The sequence below is a fragment of the Hydractinia symbiolongicarpus genome, chromosome 11 (assembly GCF_029227915.1).
Source record: "Hydractinia symbiolongicarpus strain clone_291-10 chromosome 11, HSymV2.1, whole genome shotgun sequence".
In the NCBI taxonomy this organism is placed as follows: Eukaryota; Metazoa; Cnidaria; class Hydrozoa; order Anthoathecata; family Hydractiniidae; genus Hydractinia; species Hydractinia symbiolongicarpus.
In genome coordinates, this window is record NC_079885.1 from 13,655,154 (window position 1) to 13,680,416 (window position 25,263).

At 39.4% G+C, this 25,263-nt stretch overlaps 1 protein-coding gene across 2 annotated transcripts in view; it reads left to right on the forward strand.

Annotated features, from left to right (window-relative positions):
• The first annotated feature begins 16,291 nt into the window (after positions 1-16,291).
• LOC130613997 (homocysteine-responsive endoplasmic reticulum-resident ubiquitin-like domain member 2 protein) overlaps positions 16,292-25,263 on the forward strand; it is a 46,834-nt gene continuing 37,862 nt past the window's right edge. Inside the window, exon 1 of one of the 2 annotated variants that reach the window (XM_057435376.1) lies at positions 16,292-16,482. In XM_057435376.1, coding sequence (XP_057291359.1) covers positions 16,351-16,482 — 132 coding nt within the window. In that variant the 5' untranslated portion in view covers positions 16,292-16,350. The remainder of the gene's footprint in view (positions 16,483-25,263) is intronic. The other variant, XM_057435377.1, reaches the window with a different exon arrangement.

The window sequence follows — 25,263 nt, forward strand, 5'->3', positions numbered from 1 at the left end:
AGAATGTAATCCACTTTGCAAAAGTGACAAGAGATAGGAAAAGGCGGATGTTAGGACAGACCCCGTTAGCACTTTACCATTCCACGTCAAATTATAGGCCATCCACGTCAAATCAACGATAGAAGAGTCTATGAAATCCGTTAGCACCTACGAATGTCCGGATCCGCCCCAACCCCCCAACCCCCGCCGTGTCCCCCGGGCCCCCTCCCCTCCCCATGGGTCCCTACCCACCCTCATCTGTCGTGCCTTATAATTTATAGTGTTATGTGTGTCTATAATGGCCTCTTGCCAGTGTGGTAATACCATCATCCAAAATTATGCGCTTATCATCATCCGCATTGAGCGCGAGTTTATTTGTTTTTATCGTGTGGACATCGTGCTTAATCGATCTGAAGGTCATCTGTTCTCTGTAAACATTTTCACCCTCCAACAGGCATCTCTTATAATCATCGAAACCTATGGTCTTCCTTACCACACACTTCTTGACCCCCTTGCACCTCTTATCCTCCCTACCACATAGCTGTTTGTATGCGTACGTCTTCGCTCTTAGAGCCACAAACTCGGTCATCACCTTACCACCCAACTCGTCCTTCATCAGCCCAATGATCTTTTTATTCAAACCTAATGGTAGAGGTCTACCATCTTCCTTATCATACCCCGATGTGTCAAATCTAGCAGACACATCATCGGCGATATCTTTGTAAAAGTCGTTGGTTTTGATGTGGTATACGAATGAATCAGTATCCATGTAACACAGTTTCACGTCATCACCATATTTCGGCTTCATGTAATCATAGTGAAACTCGTACATAATCATCTTGGACATGTCGAGAATTGCCAGTCCCAGGTATATCGGCTTATTCATTTTGATCTTTATCTTGGACATTTCAACACCCATCAGTGTTTCTGAGAACCATGTGCTACCCTTGAAGTTGGGCTTCATCACCAGCTTCTCATACTGTTCCTTCTTCGTAGCCAAGCGTATATCTTTGTGTTTACGCTGATTCTCCATTGTCTTACCAAAGAACGAATTGTTCATCAGCTTGAAAAAGTCCTTCTCAAAGTCATTCTTCGAATCCGTGCGCAGCCGTGTATTGAAGTCGATGTAAGGTTTCAGCCACGCACTCTGATTAAATCTCAAGACCCTATGAACCTTCTCAAGAACAAGACCATGCTTCAACGCTTGAGCAAGCGCACGGATATGAGTGATATATTTCGTCTTATCAGAAAGACATGGCGTCAGCTTCTCGACGCCATTAATCTCCTTCCTCTCGGGCATGAAAGGAAGGTCGCTATGAGAATCATGAAGCTCCCGCGGATAGCTCACATCGACCTCAAGGATGTACCCCTCTTCACCATCTTCCTCAGCTAATTGCGAAATCAGTTCGGATGTGAAATCAGAAACCGTGTCATCAACCCACTCAAACCCCCCGGTCGGCATCTTCTGAATCATGGCCCAGCCGTACAAATTATTTGCATCTAGGTACTGAAGATAGCTATTAAACTCCTTCCTCCTGACCTTCCTCCCGACCTTGGTGGCTTTGGTGGTATATTGTTTCCCCTCTTTCGGTGTGGTTGGTCCCCAACATGACTTTTCATACAAACTCATGACCTTGTCCTTCATGGCTCTGTAGGCTTTACTGATTTTCAGCCTGATCGTCCTAGGTGCATGTTTCATTATCCAGTACCTCAAGTATCTCATTTTGTTTTCACTATAGGTCTGGTTTTAGCCATTTCCTGCCGCTCAAAAATATCCATGTCAGAGCCATCAGGTGGATTGTACAAGTCACCCATATACTTATTGTTGGCCTTGGCGTGGCGGTGGACAGCCTGACACAATCCACCCCTAATACCACTCTCAATGAACATGACCATCTCCATATCCGACAATAGATCTAGACTAACCTTGGTCTTTTTCAGACATGCTTGCCAGGTTAATCCAGGAGTTGTGTAGAAATGCGCGGGATCTAGTTCGTAGTATCTGGAACACGTCTCTCTGAATGTCTCAAACACATCAGCGAGCAATAGAACATCTGTCTTGAGATAGATGTCGTGATAAATGCCCATATTCCCAACCTTCATGTCCTTCCACACCTTCTGGGCATGTGCATAATCGGCATCACTGATGTGACTCATGTTCAGCTTGCTGTAGAAATCATCCTTTGACGGGAGCTCAGTTTCATTAAACCTATCGAATGAGTTAACATACTCATATGGGTATACACCCTTCCTTCTCATTATGTTGAATTCGTCACCATTGAAGAATTTTCGAAGGTTTTTGCACTGATCATCTGATAGGTTGTCAGCCAGAGAGCTTAGGCCGCTTGACATAAATCTAAATGAATCGATGAATCTCAGCTTTATCTTCCTGTCCTTAGTCTCACCATTTTTGTCGATGTATTCACCAACCTTAACATCGGTCGAGAAAGAGATATATTTCTCCTTATTCTCTGCGATTACATCCATACCATCCTCTCCGTACTTCCTTGCAAGCTCCTTAATGAATAAATGCGCATCATATCCGCTCAGATTGTGGAAGACAACCGGGATATAATTAGGTACCTTATACCGCAGATTACACCCCTGATGAGCGGCTCCACGAAACTTACCGGTGAAATGACAGTGATCCCTAACCTTGATGTCATCCTTGTCATCAAATTCCTTCATGCAAATGTGGCACACCTCGGCTCTATTGAAACCGTCACGCTCCTCATCCGTCAGTGGATCCATTTCTTTCTGAGGAAACATGTTATATAACCTTTCCGCCTCGGAAACCACATGATCCACAAAACGCGTAACACAGTCCTCACCGCGATAAAGATTAAGAGGGTTGGGAACGTCACCATGAGCATATTTACTATAACAACAGAATCCGGTTGGGACATGCTTACCGACTTTCTCGGTTGATGATCCGCCTTTTCTCTCATCCTCCGGCAATTCTTGTGTAAAAGCCTCGAAATCAGCATGCATGATGAATGGGACCTTGAGCTGAAACTTACCATCGCTGAAGGTTAGAGTGGTACCCTCTTTGGGGAGTTGAACCTTAGCAGCATCATTATCCTTGCAATACTCAAAGTGCTCATCCCTTTTCATCTCACTCGGGAAACCGGAAAGACAATTCAAGCAATAATGTTCTTTATTCTTATGCTTTGAGGAGTTAACCTTGCTCAGGACACCACTCAGGTTCTTAACAGCGATATAGTGCCTCTTATCCCCTTCACACAGTAAAAACAAAACAACCGTCTCATCCCGGTCAAGATGCTTCGACTTTCGACACATATAGACACCCTCTATGTCATCTTTCGTCAAAACATGCACAGCGACATCGGGGTTCCTCCTCTCAAAGAGATTTATCTTGTTTAGCGCCATTGGGAAAGTTATACCATCCCAATTATACTTATCATGCTTCTTAAGGATTGAGATTCGTTCAGGGTGATTACCGATCTTATCATGATTGAGAGCAGCGATAACAGCCCATCTGAAACATTCATCATCCTCGTTATGAGGGTTAATCACGGATCGCTTTCCGCTGAAGTTCTCCGGTAGTGGTAGGTAAGAACTACCTCTGGTTAATTTTAGTTTGTGAAAGTCCACATGCATATGTAGGATCCTCTCGATTGTGAATCCGCTGGCCGGAAGCGCGGGGTTCTCAATCTGCTCGATTATTTTATTAGTCATACGGAGGATCACATCGGAAATGTCATCGTTGGAATGTAATACCTCCATATAGCTATTGAACGCTTTGTCAACATATACACGTTGGGCATCGGTCGAGCCGGTGTCCTCCTTTACCCATTTCACCCACAGTGTAGCCTGAGTCTTCAGCGACTTCTTCTGCCTGAGCACTTCCTTCATCAACCTCTTAACGATAGGCTTAAGCTGTTTGAGAAAGACCTTGACATTCCTCTTCTTACCATCCGAGTTTATCTTGAAACGTTTGTATGAACGGTCAAACGCCTCCTCAATGGGGGTATAGGGGTTTTCCTCTTTCACCTCTTCCACCTCTTCCTCTACACTGCCCTTTTTATACAAACCCATGATCTTATCCTTCATGGCTTTGAAAGCTTTTGTTGTTTTATCCTTAATAGCCTTAGGTACATGTTTCGTCAACCAGTCTCTCCATTCAATCAACTTGCTTTTCACTATAGGTCTGGTTTTAGCCATTTCTTCCTGCTCAAAAATATCCATGTCAGAGCCAGATCTAAATGGTCTAGGTCCCGGTCTCGGTGTTGGTATGGGTACAGATCCATCGGATCCTAGAAAACTCCCCAGAGATTTGATTGATGTAGGTGGTACATGTATGGTGGGTCTAGATGTTGGTAAAGGGCTGTAGAGTCTAGGCGGTCCGGTGTATCTAGGTGCCGGTATCGGTCTCGACACCGGTCTAGGTGCCGGTATCGGTCTAGGTGCCGGTATCGGTCTCGACACCGGTCTAGGTGCCGGTATCGGTCTAGGTGCCGGTATCGGTCTCGGTCTAGGTCTCGACGCTGGTATGGGTCTCGACGCTGGTATAGATCTTAACGCAACGGTTGGTCTCAATAATTCGATAATCTCGGCCTTTCTGAGCTCTGCGTAGCCAGGTAGGCCGCGTTCCTTAGCGAGTTTTCTTAATTCAGCAAAGGTATTTCTCGAAGTCATGTTGAAGTATGATATACGATCTGTGGGTCTTTAAGGTGATATACGATATGTGGATCTTTAAGGTGATATACGATCTGTGGATCTTTAAGCCATTTTATAAATCGTAAACCGTGTTGGGGGGTCGTGAGTGTCCTGGTTTGTGGGGCAACCACCATGCTAAATTGTAGTAAAACACGCTTTGTGATACATACATCGATACACCATGGGTACCCACCCATTGGCACCTCGAGGGTCGTGAATCACATTTGTTACCCGTCCGAGTAACAAAAATGCCCAATCACTTAGGTCTTAGATATGCCTCCCGGTTGTTCACTACCGGATCTCGAGGGTCTCGGTGCCGGTACGGGTCTCGGCGCTGGTACTGGTCTGGCGGGTCTCGGCACGGGTACCGGTCTAACCGGTCTAACCGGTGCTGAAACGGTAGTTGGTCTCAAAAATTCGATCAGATCGGCCTTTCTTAGCCTTAAGTAGCCATGATGTAGGCCGCGTTCTCTAGAGGATTTTTCTCTAGCGAGATGTATTAATTCGGAAACTGTATTTCTCGAAGTCATGCCCGGTTGTTCACTACCGGATCTCGAGGGTCTCGGTGCCGGTACGGGTCTCGGCACGGGTACCGGTCTAACCGGTGCTGAAACGGTAGTTGGTCTCAAAAATTCGATCAGATCGGCCTTTCTTAGCCTTAAGTAGCCATGATGTAGGCCGCGTTCTCTAGAGGATTTTTCTCTAGCGAGATGTATTAATTCGGAAACTGTATTTCTCGAAGTCATGCCCGGTTGTGATATACGATCTGTGGATCTTTAAGCCGTTTTTATAAATCGTAAACCGGGGTGGAGGATCGTGAGGGGCTTCGTTCGCAAGACACCCACCAGCACCATGGTGGTAAAACGCGGTTTATGATACCGACATCGCTACACCATGGATCGTTTCCCGGAGTGTAAATGTGGGTGGGTACCCCCCCAGGGAAAAAAATCAGGACCTCCGAGGTCGCGAGGATCGTGAGGGGCTTCGTTCGCAAGACAACCACCCGACCCCATGGCGGTAAAACACACATACACCGGTTAGACCATGGGTACCCACCCACCAGCACCTAGAGGGCCGTGACTGGTACACCATGGGTACCCACCCACCAATATTTGTTACTCAGACGAGTAACAAAAAAAGGGTTGTCCAATCACTTAGGTCTCTTGTCGTTATAACGTTTTTGACATTTCAGATACGCCTCCCTGTTGTTCACCCTCCACCTTGAACAGTATCCATACCATTCCCGCTTGGTATCCGGATCGATGGTGTAGGATGGGTCGAGATCATTCTTCTCAATCACCTCAACCAGTTTAGCCTTTCTCATTCCATAAATATACTTCACCCCACGAGCTTTAGCAACCTCTTGCAACTCTCGCAGTTTCATCAATTTGTAGTCCGGTGTGGTATTCATGTCCGACATATTATGGCATATACATATACATGTAAAAACTTTTAAGCACTTTTATCGTACCACATCATAACAAAAAAGGAGATAAATAAAGGTGTGCATAAATAAAGGTGTGCATAAATAAAACATGTCAAACTCTAAACTTCAAGAGACTTACTATCAACCTCAAAATTTATGGAAAGGACAAAAGGCTGTTCAGAGCTTAAGAGGATTCGGTTTCAGGCCAAAGGAGATTAGGAAGTGGCTATCAAAACAAGCATTTTGGCAAGTACATTTACCCGCTCCAAAACATGTTGAAAGACCACATTATGAAGTTACCACCCCTAATGATTTACATCAATTCGATTTATTGTACATGCCCGGTGACATACTGTATGGTAATAAATATAAGTACATTTTGTCGGGAATCGATGCTGCTTCCAGATACAAGGTAGCCCGACCTTTGAGGACTAAGAAAGCCAAAGAGGTTGCCGCTATGATTGAGGACATCTACAAGGCAGGACCATTAACTTATCCAAAAACTTTCCAATGTGATAACGGTTCAGAATTCAAAGCAGATGTGGCAAAGCTGTTGGAGAAGCATAAGGTTGAAATTAAAAGGGCGACTACAAAATATAAGCATACGCACACAGCTTTTGTTGAGGCGTTGAACAAGATACTTGCCGAAAATTTATTCAAAATACAAGATGCTCAAGAACTGAATGATTCGGAAAAGGTATCATCTACATGGGTTAAGCATCTGTATAAACTGATTGATAGGCTAAACGATACAAAGACGCAGATGATTGATATGAAGCCGAAAGATGCTATTATAATGAAAGAGGTGCCTTTGGTTAATCAAGAGAGCTATCCACCTGAAGTAGAATTACCTAAAGATGGCTTGTATAGATATCTACTACAACCTGGTGAAGAGCATGATGATGGGCGGAGACGGGCAACCGATAGAATATGGTCGAAAAACACATATAGATTGCGTGAGGTAATAGCGCAACCTGATAACCGTGTAATCTACTATGTTCAAGACGGACCCGGACGGGCTTTTGTAAAAGAGGAATTGATGTTAATACCTGAAGATACAGATTTACCTCCTGATTATGTGCAAGGTTGGTGAAAAGGGGGGTGATATCTTTACCTGTTTCTGGTAAAGATGATTGTGCCGAGGATCGCGCAGGGCGGCTGGCAGGTAAGGCCGCTATGGCTCAGTCTTGGGTGAAAAGGGGACGATCGCGCCACATAATGTCACAAACCGCCTTACATATTAATTTTTCAAATAGCACACGAAATATGCGAGCGGTGTACATGCGCACATCACTAACCTTGATTTACGGTCCTTCTGAGGCTTTGAACCTCGTTCATTAGACTTTTTTCAAACTGGCTGCGAGTTTCGCTCTCCATCTTTCTGTCGGTTTTCGTCATCTTGTCCAGAGCTTCGTAGTATATACCGCTCAGGGTTTGAAATTCAATGTGACTAATGTCGTCATTATTCAGAGCCCGCGAGACGGAGTTTTCAAACACGGCGATGGCGGACGTCGCAACATCATATAATTTCATGACCTTGTCAAGTTTGCTCCGATATCTTTTAATCAGAGCCATGACGGAGCCCGTGAAAATGGTTCCCGACAGTGCTACGGCTCCCAATCCGACGGAAGCGGGGATTCCGATGAGCGTAGCACCGGTTACCACCGAACCTATGCCCGAAGCGACGGTTAGGGCCGTGGCGCTGGCATTTAAAAGCACCAGTCTGTGTAGCGTCTTGTTATATTTCTCATATTTTGTATTGAACTTATCACGTAATTTTCTAAGCTCCCCAAGTTGAGAGTTCACGGTATTAGTATTAAACTTGTCCTGCTCGCTCGAATACTCGGGAGCCGTGGGTAGCTTCGGATAAATCTCTGCCATTGTGTGGTTACTACAAAGAAAAACTTTAGTCTAAATAACCTATATCCAGTTTATCCAGATCCTTGAGAGTTCTATGATACGTATCACACAAATTCTCAAAATCGGCTCTACAGATCCGAGTGTGCCAGAGTAGCGTTTTATCGAAAACATCGATGGCATTTTGTACAACGCGATATGCGGCTCTTAATTTGATAAGTTTCTCCCGATATGTCCTAACATATTGGGCGGTAACCGCATAGGAAGCCGAGCCCAATAGACACATACCCGAATTCCACATGTAATTTCCATGGGTACCGCCCAAATTTCTAATAATGGTCACCGCGGTCGCTATCGAGCCGGTAATGGCCGCGGTTCCGGATAATCCCTCCAGAATCGACCATATGATCAGAAATCCTCCGTGTTTGTGTGTCCTGTCTTGGAACTTACCTCGTAATTTCACCAGCTCCTCAAGTTGGGAATTGGATATATCTGTTTTAAACGCTTCTTCTCTGGTACTAGAACTCTCTGCCATTTCTATTATATTAGGAAAAAACTATCCTCTAAATAAAATAATGGCGGACATTGATATTGATCCGTTTGGTGACCATGGACAACCCGACGAGGGTCACGATGACACCACACCTCTGGTACCGAGGGAACGCACGCGTGTGCAGATACACACACCTGATGAGGAGACATCATTCGGCGGAGGAACCTCTCTGCGCTCCAGAGTTACTAGTGAGCGGGTTAAATCGCTCTATGAGAAGCTATTAACTATATATCCAAACGAGAACCCGAGCGTGATACATACCGATCTGTTTGAGACTCGCGATGGCGAATTATACTACAAGGATGATAACAGACCGCTGACACATGGCGGATCTCTAAGGTCTACCGGTACCATTGCGGATCTATTGGGCAAGAAAAGGCTGCGCAATTTGGGGTTCGATATACCGAAAGGTAGTATAACCCTCCGACAGGCCGCTAGGCTAAACAAAATAGAAGAGAGACTACCGTCACCGGATAAAATAGAGAATGCGACGGATATAGAATTAGAAACCATGTCCGGGGAGGTGGTGAACAGTACGGAAGATTTAATTTCATTGGTCAAACAATCTGTAGACCATGAAGCAACCCAGACCGGTGATCTATTTGAATATCCTATGCGTGAATTGCTAGGATTGGATAGATCATTGAAAAACATAAGAGGAAGTCTTCAGGATGAAGTTGCAAAAAAGGTTCAGCTCGAACAGCATATTGACAGAGAAAAAAACAAGTTGGAAGAGATGGAAAACACACCAAATATGACCGAGGAACAACAAAATGAAGCGAAAGAAAGGTTGAAAGGTTTGCAAAATGAGTTGAAAGGCCGGCAAGAGATTATCGATATTCTCAAAGGTAAACTTAACAGTCAAATAAAAAGCATCAGGGAGACGATTACCAAAGTATTTGACAAAGAAACCACATTGGGTAAAAAGATACGAACTCTATTCCGTGAGCAGGGTATCACTGTTGTCAGCGTACTAACGGCATTTGGTATGGTTATCGGCCTTCTCGTAGAAGCTTTGACGCCAGGGGGTGGGGGGTCATCCACCGGTAATACAAAAAATCATGAAAAAACCGAGGGCGGTGCGAGGGAATGGATAAAGAACAAGCTGAGCGCGCTGGGATCTCTCCTGGGTAGATTAGCCGGTGCCGCAGCCGCATCACTACCGGGTATAATTGGATCCATCGTATCATGGATCCTAAATAGAGCAAAGGAAGCCGTCGGTTGGTTGAGTCAAAACCTGTGGGCTTTGATAGTCGGAATCGGAGGTCTGATATACACCTACATGGTTACAAAACGTTAGCGATATTGAATATATGTTACATGTGTCATGTAACATGATACCCGCGGCATAGTACTATTTTTCGAAATACCACACGGCACCACCGACGCCGATCATGCTTAGCGCGATAAATGCCAATTCCCGTTCATGCTGGCCGTTGCTGGGTGTATAAAAGTCGCTCAATACGGGCCTGCGCGGAATATCCGTGAGAGGTGATCCTCCAAATACTTTTTTATATTCGCGCATCGCGTCATCCAGCTCCGTGAACTTCCCCTCGGCCTTCTTCTCAAGTCTGAGCTGCTTATTGATAAAGTCAACCCTCTCTTGTCTTTTACGTTGCCATATAACCTGAGCCTTCTGCAGTTGTTCTATGGCTAGATCATGCCGCTTCCGTTCCTTATCTATCCTATCCTTTGATAAACTTGAAAAGAGGTAGCTTGATCCGGTGAAGGCCAAAGCGTTCGCGAAGGCACCTCCCAACATCATTGCAATTGAAGCCATGTTTATATAATCCGGTATAATATAGTGGCGTTATTTTAATACGATAGCTTCGGAGTCCATGACATCAGAGTCGTCTATGACCTCGGTATCGATGTATTCCACCTTGGGTAAAATCCTCTCAACTTTCTTGCGCTGGCATAAAACCCAGACCAACCATTCCAGTATTCGCAACATTATATATTTATAGTTTCGGGTATAATTTTCTGCTTAACCAGATATTCTCTTGACATTTCACTTGCGGCGACTATGGCTACAAGCTTTCCGGTATCTTCCAGGTCAAACTTCTGAATTGAGGGTGGTGTCATTTTTAATACCTTTTTCCCGAGCATTGAATAGCCTACAGCGAAAACGCATACGACCGATGCCTTATAAATATCGTTGACTATACTTTTCTTATCCATGTTTATATACTTCTAGATTATAATATCGCGATATTATCCCTTTATTCCATTTCAAGTTTACTCCTGGTTTTTCTAGTGTCCGATGGAGCTCTCGGTGGGGGATCCTTCACCTTACTCTGTGAGGTGTTGTTCCTCATCACCACCAACGCTCCAATTATTAGCATCACAATCACACCGCCGCCCATTATTGCGTAGTTGTTAACCCCACCCTTGGGAACATCTGTCACGGAATCCTCAATTACAATATCCTTAGGATCCTCCAACAGTGTCTGAGGTGTCGACCGCGTTGGTGTCGATTCCGTCTTCGCCTGCGTCTCTGCCTGCGCCATGAGCAGTCTTTTATAGTCTTCCCTCTGTTTGCGGTTGAATTCGGCCACCCTCTTACCAGCCTCAACCTTTTTAGGGTTCTTCGTTGTCACCTGAATAGGAGTCTGTTCCTCTGACATCTTTATTATCTATATCTATATCTATATTATTATTATTTGCGTTTAAATTTCTTCCAGCGATATAATGCCTACCTGTAATTAGACCCACACTGATTGGTGATAGTAGTGATCCGAACTTATAATACAAATCGCACGTGAACCTTTGAAGGGCGGAGTTTAGGAATGGGTCATTCTCCAGGTCATCACTCAGAGCCTTTTGATTTTTTATGCCCAGAGCCGCACAGGCACCCAGAGAGTACATGTGGGTTATTGACTCTCCAAGAGACTTTACCATTTGACCGGACAGTTTAGCCTCGTATATGGCGAAAAGTTTATCCACCTCACCATTCCCGAGCTTCCGGATCCCCGCCTCCGTATACATCTTCCCCAGATACAGCTTGCTATTTCCGGTCAGCACGCACTCGAGCAATTTCTGTCTCTTCCCATCACCCTGTTCATCCCGTTCATCGATAAAAATTAGGTTGTCAATTGCCGTTTCAGCCATTTTCAATAGCGATAGGTATTTTTTAATACAAAAAAGGCAAAAACTAACCAATACCAGCAATAGCACTACAGCTATCACCAGTAATATGAAATTTATATATTCTATCATGGTACTACAGTACTACAGTACTATGCTGTAGTTTTCCTATAGATTTGTTACAAGACTCTTGTAACAAAAAAATGTCCATTCTAGCAAATCACGTGAGTTCTTGGATGTTCCATCCTCATGACTAAATGTGTATATTTGCCATCTTTCAGCCTTTCCTTAACCTTCTGGATCTCCGACGATTCAATGACATCATTCTCTTCGTGGATGGTTGCGAGATCATGTCTGTCCTTCGGATACCACACATATAACATTTTTGCCTGCCTTCGTAAGTTCTTCGGTATCGCGGTGTATGATTGTGTGAGTAGCCACATGGTGTGGTTTCGATGCCGACCGCTGATGGCCAGCTCCAGAAGCGGTTGCCTCTTTTTGTCCAGTTTCTCATCCGCGATGATGTCGTCGATCAGGAATAATGTTTTGTACCCGGCACAAAAATCCGTCATCTTTTGAATCCATTCATATAACATACCTCTCGGCTCAATTAGAATCACATATCTATCCCTCCAGAACCAGTTACTCCCCATATATGTCTTGTTCCATCTTAATGTTGGACATATAATCACAATGAAATCGAAGTGATCAAAGTATTCACTCTCCAGCAGTGTTACTACGCGTTTGGATTTTCCGCAGCCCGTTGGACCGACGAATAGTGCCGTGTGAGGATCTTTCATGTAGTCCATCTTAATATAGTACATCCATAATTTCACCGTTTTGAATATTTAATTGAGCATCCATGATTAGATATATGTAGGCGTTTAAGGATCCCGCGGTTTCGGCCGTCTTTTCAACTTGCAGTGTGATGCCCTCGCTCGCATTTTCAATCCGTCGGCCGGTCCCGTGCAGTGAGTTTTCATCTATGGTTCTGAAATCCAGCCATAGAGCATATTTCGTGGTTAGGTAGTCCGCGACCTTCACATCATGTAGTTGCAGATGTTTCTGTATTTCACCGGCGTTGCTGTCCTTTTGCTTGCCCTCTGCGAAATACTTGCATATTTCACCATAATGCTCAAACGGCTGCATCCCCTGAGCGAAAAGTTGGTTGGGCTTACCCTCAACTATGGCGGATACCTTTTTGATCTTAGGATTGTAGAACCTATCTGTATCTCGTTTGTAAGCTTTCTCTTCCTCAAACAGAACCAATATACCCTTCAGAGACTTGCATGGTGTATTGAATGACCAATTCCAAGTTGTGTCTGACTTATCCACCCTAATTTGTCTATGTCTCAAGAATCTGTCATAGAGCACGGCCATGTTTTGGTATTCATTTGAGATGAATCTGGCGAGTGTGGGTTGTGTCACAATCTCATATTCGAGAGATATGTTGGAGATTTTGTATTTAGCATCCGGCGCGGGTGCCGATGCGGCACCGGAAGGTTTGGTTGGTGTTGATAATACTACCCTGTCATAATTGTTGAATGTTATCTCATAACACAGCCTATTACCTAGTCCGGCCTGATAATATGGGATCGTGCTATCTAACATTTCAAAATCTAGTGGTATGGTGAACTTGTTTTTGTATGCATCATAAATAGCTTTGTCCGCTACCTCTGATGCGTCTTTATCCGCGGCTCCAACTCTCAGTTTCATACAGTTTTCTGTACACCCTTCATCAAAGATGATACCTTGTCTTATTGCATTTCTTTTTTCGGACTTGGTTAGCCATAAATCTCTGTAGCACCCGAAAAGATCAAAGTCATCAATGCTCAGAATCTCGGTACCCTCGAACTTGATAGCTAGCTTTTTAACAATTGCCCTCCCTATGTTAGAGACCAATGTTCTCTTCGTGTCGACTTTTGACTCGAGTTCAACGTCGAAACTTATTTTCGAAGTACCAGGAACAATGACATCATCGTTACCTAAATTAGGGAACCTAATCAGGAGTAACTGGTTCTGATCAATCTCACTTGGGTTGTGAGTGACAATTACTTTTTGATGCGTTCCTTTTACGCCATGTGCGATCCTAAGTGAACGCTCTGGGTTTAACTTTTTCCCGTATTCCATGCTATTCCATATTACTTTTATTTTATTTTACTTTAATTCGGTTAATGTCGGCTATATGTATTCGCCGCGTCCCTTATGTGCAGTGTAACTGTTTTCGGCGGACCACCAAACAGCGGCGTACCTTTTACTCCCAATACCTTACCATCTTGACCCGTGACTCCTATGGTGAGTGATTGAAGCAAACCGTTCTTTAGTTTCTTATATTGCGGGTTTTTAGGTTCAACATGCGTAAAACCATTACCATGCTCAGATATATGGTGTGTCATCAGCGTGCTGCTGTATTCACCATCTTCAAGATTTGATGAATTATCCAATTCATCAAGGTGAAAATGTAGTTCCGTTACGCCCTCTATATTATTATATTTCTTCAAATCAGGGTTTCTGACCAGTGGTGTTGATTTCACATCACCCCCTACGAGTGAATCCAACTCCCTCCCGGTGTAGTACTTACCCTTGGGTAAATTCAGTGTACCGATTGCATTGGCTAAGAGTACACTTATTGGAGCTATTACTTGATAAATGATATTGTCCGAAAACGCCTCCACGATCGCAACCTCCTTCGTGCCATGCGAGTTGTCGATCGGACGATGCAGATAGATTTTCTTCTCGCTATTTACGTCTTTTATTGTAATATACATTATTATATTAGAGATTGTGAATATATTTAAATCAAAGAATGGATGACATTTTCAAATATAACCCGAACGCGACATATAAGCCAAATGGAGGGACGTATCTTCAAATATTGGGCGCCAGGGATCTGTACAAACAGGCCATTATTGTGTCCGAAAGTGGATCCTTCCCCGCTTCCTTTCCTAACATTTTTACCAATTATGAACTTGGTGAAAACGCGCAACGCATGAACGTGTGGAATGAGCAACCTTTTAGACTGTGGCAAACCCAGCTCAATTTCGCCACCTGGTGCGCTTCAAGTGCCTGCGGAGTCAGCTCCGAACACTTGAAGGATGGTAGATCCATGGTCAGGTCGATATATCGCTTCCATGTGTATTATCAGATTAGGCGAATCATTAAGCGCTTGCAGATACCTCTGCCCTTTGAGGATAGTTTCAATCAATACGACAATCCTTATTCAAATGAGGAGTTTCTAAAAATATGTGGTGATTATGGGGTTGATCCCAACCAAATGAAATACAGGGGTCAGTACTTTCTCAGTTCATATCAAAAAAGGCGTAAGGACTATCCAACTCCGGGGTTAAGTTATTTCACAAACGACTCCATGACGCGGTGGATTGTGGAAAAATCCGATGGATTTACGAAAACGGGCCTTGTGAAGATCTCGAGCAGTGTCAGGGCCTATGCATATCTTGTTCTTAGTTCTCAAGCCTCAGCGCGATCCTCCATCCTCGGTAATGATTCAAGTGCTCTGACCGCCCAAAAAGTTTTTATGAATAACCTTGAGGACATTGTTAACCGTAGGGTCGATATTCAGGAGGACATTAAGCGTTATCAGGATACTCTAAACTACGCATCAAGTAAGGTTGATTATTCCGTCGGTCGGGGTATTTATATGATACCCAGCGACATGAATCTTAGAATTAAGACCGGTGTGGTGGGTTACAACAACAAGATTTTGATATCCGGCGAGGATCTTACCATTGGGATTAATCGAAAGGTTAACGAATCACATAAATCCGTGACGCCGGTCCATACCGATATCCATCCTGATCATCCTGATAAACACACTATCGTGAAACATGTGGATACCGTGGATACCGCGGATAAACACATTACCGGAGCTACCGGTGGCGGCGATGTTGGTGCTACTGGGAGTAGTACACACGAGGATGAGAAGATTGCTCTGATTTTATCTTTTACCGCGGCATTTAGCATATGGTATGCTTTCCGATAGCAAGAGGCCATTATAGACACACATAACACTATAAATTATAAGGCACGACAGATGAGGGTGGGTAGGGACCCATGGGGAGGGGAGGGGGCCCGGGGGACACGGCGGGGGTTGGGGGGTTGGGGCGGATCCGGACATTCGTAGGTGCTAACGGATTTTATAGACTCTTCTATCGTTGATTTGACGTGGATGGCCTATAATTTGACGTGGAATGGTAAAGTGCTAACGGGGTCTGTCCTAACATCCGCCTTTTCCTATCTCTTGACAGACAGACACACTTAGCGTATTATTATAAGAGATACGATTAAACGTTTTTGTAACGTTTCTTTTCTAACGTTATTAAGACAAACATAAGATTTAACATTTAATAAACGTTGTGAAAAAAAAGTTTTTTACACGCCACTAAATGACGTATTTTTAACGTTATTAGTGTGACGTTATAAAAACGGTATACGATTAGACGTTTTTGTAACATTTCTTTTGTAACGTTATGTTAAAGAAACCAAAAGTTACGTTTTTAAATAACAATTAGAGGCAGATTTATAGGCAAGCCAATCACTTTCGGCCAGCCTAGTCTTGTATCACGTGACATGTGACTAAGTATGATGTAACTGCGTCATTGGTTGTTCTTGCTAGACTAAAATTTATGATCGACAGATGTATATATATCTCTGTGAAACAGCCCATGCTATATCTCGAAATCTGGCCGGTTATGCCATAGGTGAAAAACAAAACAAAAAAAATTAGACGGAAGAGTCTTTACTATATGACATGGAATCCTTGATAAAACTTACTGTTAAGACACCTAATCAACGTATTAATGACATTCAAATTGATTGTGATATCAGATGGACTGTACGCAAATTAAAAGAGTATTTACAAGACGTGTATCCTTCAAAGCCAGTAAGGTTTTAGCTAGCTTTATACATTTCATTTTTAGCTACACATCTACCTGGATAATATTTTTGCATAAGCAAGGAAAGTATCAGTATTAAAGGCTAAACTTTAGAATACGTACTGGAAAAATTATAATTTAAAATTAAGCTGCAGCAACACAGATATCTGAGCTGCAGCTTTTATATTATATGATGTATCTGTGTTGCAGCTTTGATATGAGGCTGTAAAATTCTCATTTTTTAAAGGTGTGTATCTGTGTTGCAGCGTTTATGTGATGCTCAAATATTCTTTTATTAAAAAAATGCGGATTGTTGATGAAAAATTCTTGTTCTTCAGGTGCATAAAAGCTGCAACTCAGATATATCAGAGTTGCTGCTTTTAAAAATTATTGTTCTTTATAATTTTAAATCTGCAATGAACATTATATTTTAAATTATATATAAATTCAATGTCTTAGTTCTTTTATTATCAACAATAATAATAAACTAGTCGATAAGGCCTGTGGAAGAATCCACTCAAGCAGAAGATTATAGGTTGTTTTGCAGGTTTTACTAACGTCAGCAGTGCAGATACAAATTTTTTTCGGCAAAATGTAGTTTTTCTCCTGCCTGTTATGCGTATAGATTAAAGCGCTGATAAAAATGTGTTCACAAAGGCATAAGGTACGATGGCCCCTATGGCTCACTTCTCTTTCAAATCAAAAACACTTCTCTTCTATATAACGAAACACTTCTCTTCAGTATTTTGACACTTCTCTTCTACACTTAACACTTCTCTGCATGTGGCTCTTTACAACTTAAATTCTAAAATCTGGTCCGCAATTTTATATCATTGGTGCGTAGTTTTAACCTTTTGTGAGGTTTATTACACCGGACCAGTCCCCTCGCCATGTGACATATTTTTGCAACAAGAATAAGGTCTGATGATGGTACTGAAAACTGTATTTTGGAAGCTGTTGAGATTGCATTAAGATCTCAGCATAATGACGAATATGCTGGCACTGGCAGTTTTATTGTTTGTACATTAACAGCTAATCGAATATGTTGCTACTGCTTTATGGATTTGATCAGAAAGAACCTTAATGAATTTGCGATTCGTTGGAATCAACTTCTGTTAGCACCAAGCAAAGGTGCTACTGCTCCCTCTGGAAGGCCTGATACATAGTACTTTGTTCCAGAATCCAGAATTATATGGTTGCAAGTCTTTTAAAAAAAACTTTAGATCTTAATGAGCTAGAAGAGTTTAGCAAACTATCTTTACCAGATCACGATAATGAGCCTGAATGTATTGAATTTGCGGAAACAGTTCTTCCAATGGAGGGTTTCTCCAAACTTAAGCCAGATACAGCTCATGAAGCTATCGATTATTATATCGCCTTGATTTGTGCAGTCAAAAGATATATGTAATACAACACCTGTAACAATGTAAAATGCTTGCATTTTAGAAATATATATCTTGTTTTTTGAAAACCACGAGTTCTTTTCCCAACAAAGATCACAATGTTTATTGCTGCAAAAAAAATATCTTGGTTTTTGTAAACCAGGAATTCTGTTCCTAACAAACATCACAATCAATGTTTATTCCCGGATAAAGTAGGGTCAATTGTAACACGCAAAACGTTCTAGTTTCGCCGAATCGCAATTATAAAAGTTCAAAGTTAGTGGAAACTAGATAAAAAAAAAGCGATCTCGTATTACACTTCTGGGACCGTATAAGAATATAGCTTGAAATTTCGCAAAGTTTTTCCCGCGAAAAATCTAATTTTGTAGAAACGTTAATATGCCCCCGTAAGAATTTGTGCAAACTTAACTGGGTCCAAAATTTCCTATGCGCAGGGCCTGGGGTGTGCCATTTATTTATAAACAAGATCTGGATAAATTCATATATTAAGGACCAGATTCAGTCTGGAAAATTTTCGAGCTTATGGAAGAGAAGTGTTTCGCACTTGGAAGCGAAGTGTTTTGCACTTGGAAGGGAAGTGTTTCGAACGGAAGAGAACATTGGGTATCAAAGTAGAGAAGTTTTTTATACAGAAGAGAAGTGTTTTTATACAGAAAAGAAGTGTTGTTATACAGAAGAGAAGTGTTTTGACTAAGAAGAGAAGTGTTTTTATTGAGAAGATAAGTGAGCCATAGGGGCCATCGTAATAAGGAGATATGTGTTTTAAAATTTTAAAATTTTGTTGACATCAGTAAAGTCCTCTAAAATACCAAAAAAAATTTTGATAAAAATTTGTAATGTGAAATCCATTTAGGGAGGAGTACATTGGAAAAGAGAATCGCAACTTGTATTTTGATGACGTGTGCCAGGACCCGACAATACTTTTTTCCTAAAATTTGTTGACACATTGCTATCAATGTGTAGAGCTTGAAACGCTGATCAAAATAATGTATAGAATCACCAACAGGAATAATAAAGTCACAAATAACACATCTGAAACATATACATTGTATAAAGTGATTACGTTTGGTTACGTTGAAAACCTTTAATATTTCAATCAGAAATGTCAAGAACATCAAATTTATATCTGGAAAATCATTTATTTGGTTGCATGCTATCCTGTTCCCCAAAACATACAAAAAATGTAAAGAATTAACGGTTAAGAACCATTTTTTTTTCTTAGTATGATGATCTGCAGTGACCTTTACCAACCATTTTAAACGAAATGTCAAAAAGAATAAGGAGTAAATTTTGAATCAACAAAGATATATATTATTTTTGGAAAACATAGTGTAATGGTCCGTCCTCACAAAAGTTTACACAAAATGTAAAACAGATCGGTTTTTGAGGAGCACATCCAAATCAAGAAAAATCAGTTCATTTAGCATGTTCTACATTGCCATTGCTTATAAGTCTTCCACAAAAAGGTTATGAAACACACCAAATTATACAAAAACCAGGCATTTCATGAAATATAAAAAACAAAAAAGTTTTTGTCAGAACAATTAGTAATTTTTTTATCATCACCAAATACGATTAATATAAAGATGACTTGCTATCTTAATATTTTTTTTGTTTTTAATTTTTTTGGCAGGCAAAATAAAGCAATTCAATTGGCTAATGATTCTTTTTAGAAGATTTGATTGGTTTAGTAACTATTTGTCTGCCGAAAAAAATGTAAACAAAGCTTATAGCAAGTCATCTATACTACAATTATAAAATTCTTAAGAAAAACGTGAAACCATGGAACTTTCAGCAAAAATGAAATCACATATAGTTTAGTTCTCCCCCACAAAAGTTTAATACCAAATATGAAAAAGCCATTAGCTTACACAAGCATTTAGTGTAGTCCAATTCCACAAAAGTTTGTTCTTTCAGTATATTGCATGAGGTCTTTTTCCCACAAAAGTTTACACAAAATTTTAAAAAACAGCAGTTGCAACACAAACAAAAACACAAACAACCTCTCATCTATTATAATAAAGTCAAAAACCAATGTAAATTTCCAATCAAATGTCTACAACTCCCTGTAAAAATAACCTGGCATTTTAGATGTAGGCTGACGTTAAACAGGATGTGAGAAACAAAACAATAAAAATAACTTAACACACACGCTTAAAATTCTGAAAAAAAATTATTCCACTTGTCATATTGCACGTGGTCCCTTTGTAAAGTTTACAGGAAATGCCAAAAGTAATATAAAATACATCTGCAAAAGTTCAAGATTTTGTAGGTAGGTAGCTATAGCTTGTTACATTATATTCGTGCTCATAAAAGAAAAGAAGTTTGGAACTAAGGTAGCTAGCTATAGATAATTAGAGAGGAGGAATAACAATATAAGTCATAGGTTAGAGCTAGCTAGCCATGGAATGAGGAGCAGCCATTGGAGGCTAACAATAGCTAGCTAACAGTAGCTACAGTACAGTCCAGATGTAAGCGTACACGTACACGTACGCTCAACTTGCAAAAATAATTGCTTTCATTAAAAAAAACAATAGGATAGCGAGTTCCTTTCAAATTGCGCGAAAATAATTGCTTCGTGTTAAAAACAAAAGCATAGCAAGAAACATTGTTTAAAACTCTGCGCGAGAATAAATTAAACGCGAAGGCCATTGAATTTTTATTTTTTTAACAACGAAACAATTATAGTAATGCGATTTTAATCTCGATTTATTTAAAAAACACAAGCTCTTTTAAAAAGCAACAAATCCAATGATCTAATCATTTTACGAGTAATCATTTTATTTTTAATACGAACTTTTCGTATCATTAGAATTATAAAGTTTGTATATATAAAGTTCTATCATTTAAAATAAAGTTTGTATGTGGTTCGTATTATTTCAAAGAAGTTCGTATAAAAATTTTCTTATACAAAGTTTATTTATATAGTTTACTAGTCGATAAAGGCCGTGGAAAAATCTACTAAGGCAGGATAAAAATGAAAAAGAAGTGGCATTTGAATTTTGATGATGTCAGCAACCTATCCACAAAAAAGCACTGATCACTGTGAAAACACTGTGAAAAATGTATGTGAAAATGTATATGATAAATGTATAAATGTATATGTATTTGATGAATGGTTAATGAGATATAAGGGTTTAAAAATTTCGCTGACGTTAGCAAAGACCTGCCAAAAAAACAAAAATTTTTTTTCAGAAGTGTGTGTACTTGTTCATCATATAGATCTTGAAACGCTGATCAAGAAAATGTATAGGATCGTGTATCTTTGACAAACGGTTGCAGAGATATTGGGGTTTAAAGGTTTTTTAATGACGTCATCAACCCGTCCATTCTGAAACGGATTTAGGGTCTTAGGTTTGGGAATATTGACGTTGTGCCGTGAAGTCAGAAAATTTAACATTTAAGACAACTCGGCTACATCAAAGGAATATGAAGACATCCACTTTGCCTGTTACAGACACAGATGGATACAATCTCTGTATGATTATAGAGATTATTATAATTGGACTATTACTAAAGTCTTTATATTTAAATTTTTTAACAATTATAAATTTTGTTTCGTTATACAAGTTTATTTTCTTTGAACTAAGTTTTTATGTTTAAATATTTTTTAACATTGACAAAGTTTGTTTCGTTAACGAAGTTTCTTTAACAGATATTATTACAAGTCTTTTTTGGAAAAAAACTTTCAAAATAACTCGCTGAGTCTTGTTATAAAAAACTAAACTTATTTTATTAGAAGTAAATAATAAGTTTAAATAATATTACTTGCGCTAGAATTAAATAATAAGTTTAATTCTTCAATTACAGTGTCTATAATGGAGTAGGGTATTCTGATAAGTATATTTTTCTATGTATTTTCGCATCACTCACGCTGTTAATATTTTTTTGTTGCGAAGGAAAAATAATAATAATAATTTGTCTCACTATAAAAAATGTTTGGAGAAATTTGTTCTCTTGTTTTACATAACTATTGTCTGTATCGCGTATTGCGTCATTGCACAGGATTTACGATGCTGTCACGATAGTAACATTTTATAGTATCGTGAAAGTGGTGATCCATCGTGGGGTCGACTTTCACGACGCATTGTGTTTTTCGCGATCCACATCGCGACCGTCATGATACATCTTTAAACATTATAATAACACTTAATTATTGTCATAAGAGAATAACGCCATTAAATATAAATAATTGTTTTTTTGTTGTTTTTTTAGTTCAAAAATATTTTCGTTGTTGTAAGCTTCTTTTTTGTTTAGACGACTCCAACTTATTTAGTTGTTCTACAGGCGAAGTCGATAGTAGCTTGCTTACGGTCGGTCGGTGGGCAAATTAAAATTAATTTTATCAAGAATGTTTGGTCGGAACAACAAAAAAACAAAAACAACAGAGGAGGGTGTTACGACAAGCATATTTTTCTATGTATTTTCGCATTACGCATGCAGTTAATATTTTTTTGTTGCGAAGGAAAAATAATAATAATTTGTATCATTATAAAAAATGTTTGGATAAATTTGTTCTCTTGTTTTGAATTATTAAAATAAGTAGCTGTCAAGGTGAAAAGATAAATATACTTGCATGCTCAAAGTTATACAGCAAGAATTATTCTTGTGCTGTTTTGAAAGTTATACAAAATATACTTGTGTTGTTTTGTATACAGTACTGTGAAAAGGTTTGTTAACATCGTGGTTCGTGTTTATTTCATGTAACGCACGAACCACGATAGTCCAAGATGCGCATTTTTTTAACAACCATGGACCTCACGATCATGTTTCGTGGACTACACGAACGAAAATTAAATATTACATCGTGGCTTCCACGATAGATAATTTCTATTGTAAAACAAAGACCGTTAGTTTATCAATTAAATCAAAAAACCGATGGCAAAAAATAAATTAACACGTTTTAATTTGTTGTCATAAAGCTAGCTACATAATAGATTTTAATCGTTCGTGAATCAAAATGCGATCTAAAAAACATTTTTATCTTCGCTTTTCGTTTTAAACTTTTAAAATGCGATCTTAAAAAACATTTCTATCGTCGCTTTTCATTTTTAAACTTTTTAAATGCCATCTAAGAAAACATTTCTATCGCCGCTTTTCGTTTATAAACTTTTAAAATGCGATCTAAAAATACATTTCTATTGGCGCTATTCGTTTATAAACTTATAAGTTGCGATCTAAAAAACATTTCTATCGCCGCTTTTCTTTTATAAACTTTTAAAATGCGATCTTAAAAAACATTTCTGTCGCCGCTATTCGTTTATAAACTATTAAAATGCGATCTTAAAAAACATTTCTATCGCCGCTTTTCGTTTTAAACTTTTAAAATGCAATCTTAAAAAACATTTCTATCGCCCCTTTGGGTTTTAAACTTTTAAAATGCGATCTTAAAAAACATTTCTATCCGTGCAGACAAATTTAGCTTTTCTAGATAAATGACATTTCGTAAAAATACGATTGCGTCTATGACGAAAAAGTATACACCAAGCAAAAACTACGAATATGCTTTTTTAACCTGATAAAACCTGAAACAAACAAATTAACTTTAATAAAAGACTTTTTTGAAAAGAAAAAAATTAAATTATACTGGTTATAAAAATCGTTGAGCTCGCGAAAATAATCGTGGGACACACGATCCTTCATGGAAATAATAATATTAGCGTGGTGGCCACGATAGAATGTTTGAATGTTTGTTATACATAAAGACCACGATTTTATCGTGGTTCGTGTGCACCACGCTTGTTACATGAACACGATGTTAACAAACCTTTTCACAGTACTGTAACTATACAGCAAGTTATTCTTCTCCCACTTTAAATAATAAAAATAACAGAAGTGATTTTGATAAAAAAAGGTTAGTGTTCATTTATTTGTTTTTTTGCGCAGCCTTATAAAATAATCTAAATTTAACTGCAAAATCTTTTTACGGACTTTAGTTTAGGTGACAATATTTAAAGTCTTGTGCAGCATCAAAATTATTTAAAATTCATAACAAAGGAGGGTGTTACGACAAGAGTATTCTACCTTGTTTTTAATATTTTTCCTAAATGGTATTGACTAAAAGTCTTGCATTTTAGCTAGCGTAATTTCAAACATACATAATCATAACGAAGGAGGGTGTTCAGTGTGTTAGATGAGGGTCTTTTGAAAAAAAATTTTTTAGATAAGGGTCTCTTGAAGGAAAAATTTTTAAAAACAGCCTTTTCCAGCGCGTTTTCTTTTAAAATATCGGTCGAAAACTTCGTATTTTTTACTCGCATGCCACCATTTTTAAATTTACGTGAAATGCTAATCTAACGTTAACAACAAAAGAATAAATAAATAAAAACATTAGTTACAATATTTTTCGATTTACCATTTTTGTTTCAAAGATTTAACGTAATATTTTGAATTATGTGACAACTTTTCACTACACCTAACTCACTTTCGCTACATCAACAAATTCCACTCATACATTTTACATTTCAAATAGAATGTGTTCTTTCAAATTAAATCTTTTCGGATAATCAAGACAAGGCACAGAAGGCAGATAGCGACAAGCCTGAAAAGCTCGCAAGCTTCGTGAAACTTTAAATTTCAAAAATATTGATAGAAATCTTGTAAAGTATCTAGCCGAAAAGATTGAATAGTGTAGTTTTTGTGTTTCCTGGCATTTATCAACATCAGAATTTTCAAATTATACATGCTCTTCAAGAACATTGTAGCTTTTCCAAAATCTTCCATTGGGAAAAAGAAAGCTACTTTTGATTGGGAAGAGGCCGTTTACCAGCCTCTAATTACGCTAGCTAACACCCTGGTGTTACGACAATAATAACCTGTCATGTTTTTCATTTGTATTATAACTATTTAAGCGAAAAATTAAAACTTTTTTTTAACCACATAACTATTTTTGTGATTACAAAATTAGGGCATCGCGTATTTTAGTTTCATCGCAACAAATTACCATGAACAAAGAATCAACTGCAAGTGGCCCTACAGTAACGTTATTGATTTACCTTGTTTAATGTAATTGTAGATTGACATTCAACCAACAAAAAATAACATTGATTATCTTCTATGCTCATTATATTTTCAGATGGGATAAGAAAATGTGTTTTTTTTTTAAATTTTTTTTCTTTAAAACGTTTTGCTTGGAATCATTGTTTTTCTGTTTTTGAGAAAATTAGGGCCGATCGGGCCTGTAGAACAACTAATTAATTTAGAGTCGCCTAATGTGAAGTTTGAAAGCATTTTCTGTATAAGTTTGCCGTGAAATCTTTTTACCCTCTTCCTCTTCGATAATTTTGCTAATCCGAGTATACCAAGTTCCTTTTTTCTGAAGATTTATTATTCGCTGTTTAGAATATTTTGGAAGTACCATGTTTCTTGCTGTAAGTTCGATTTTTA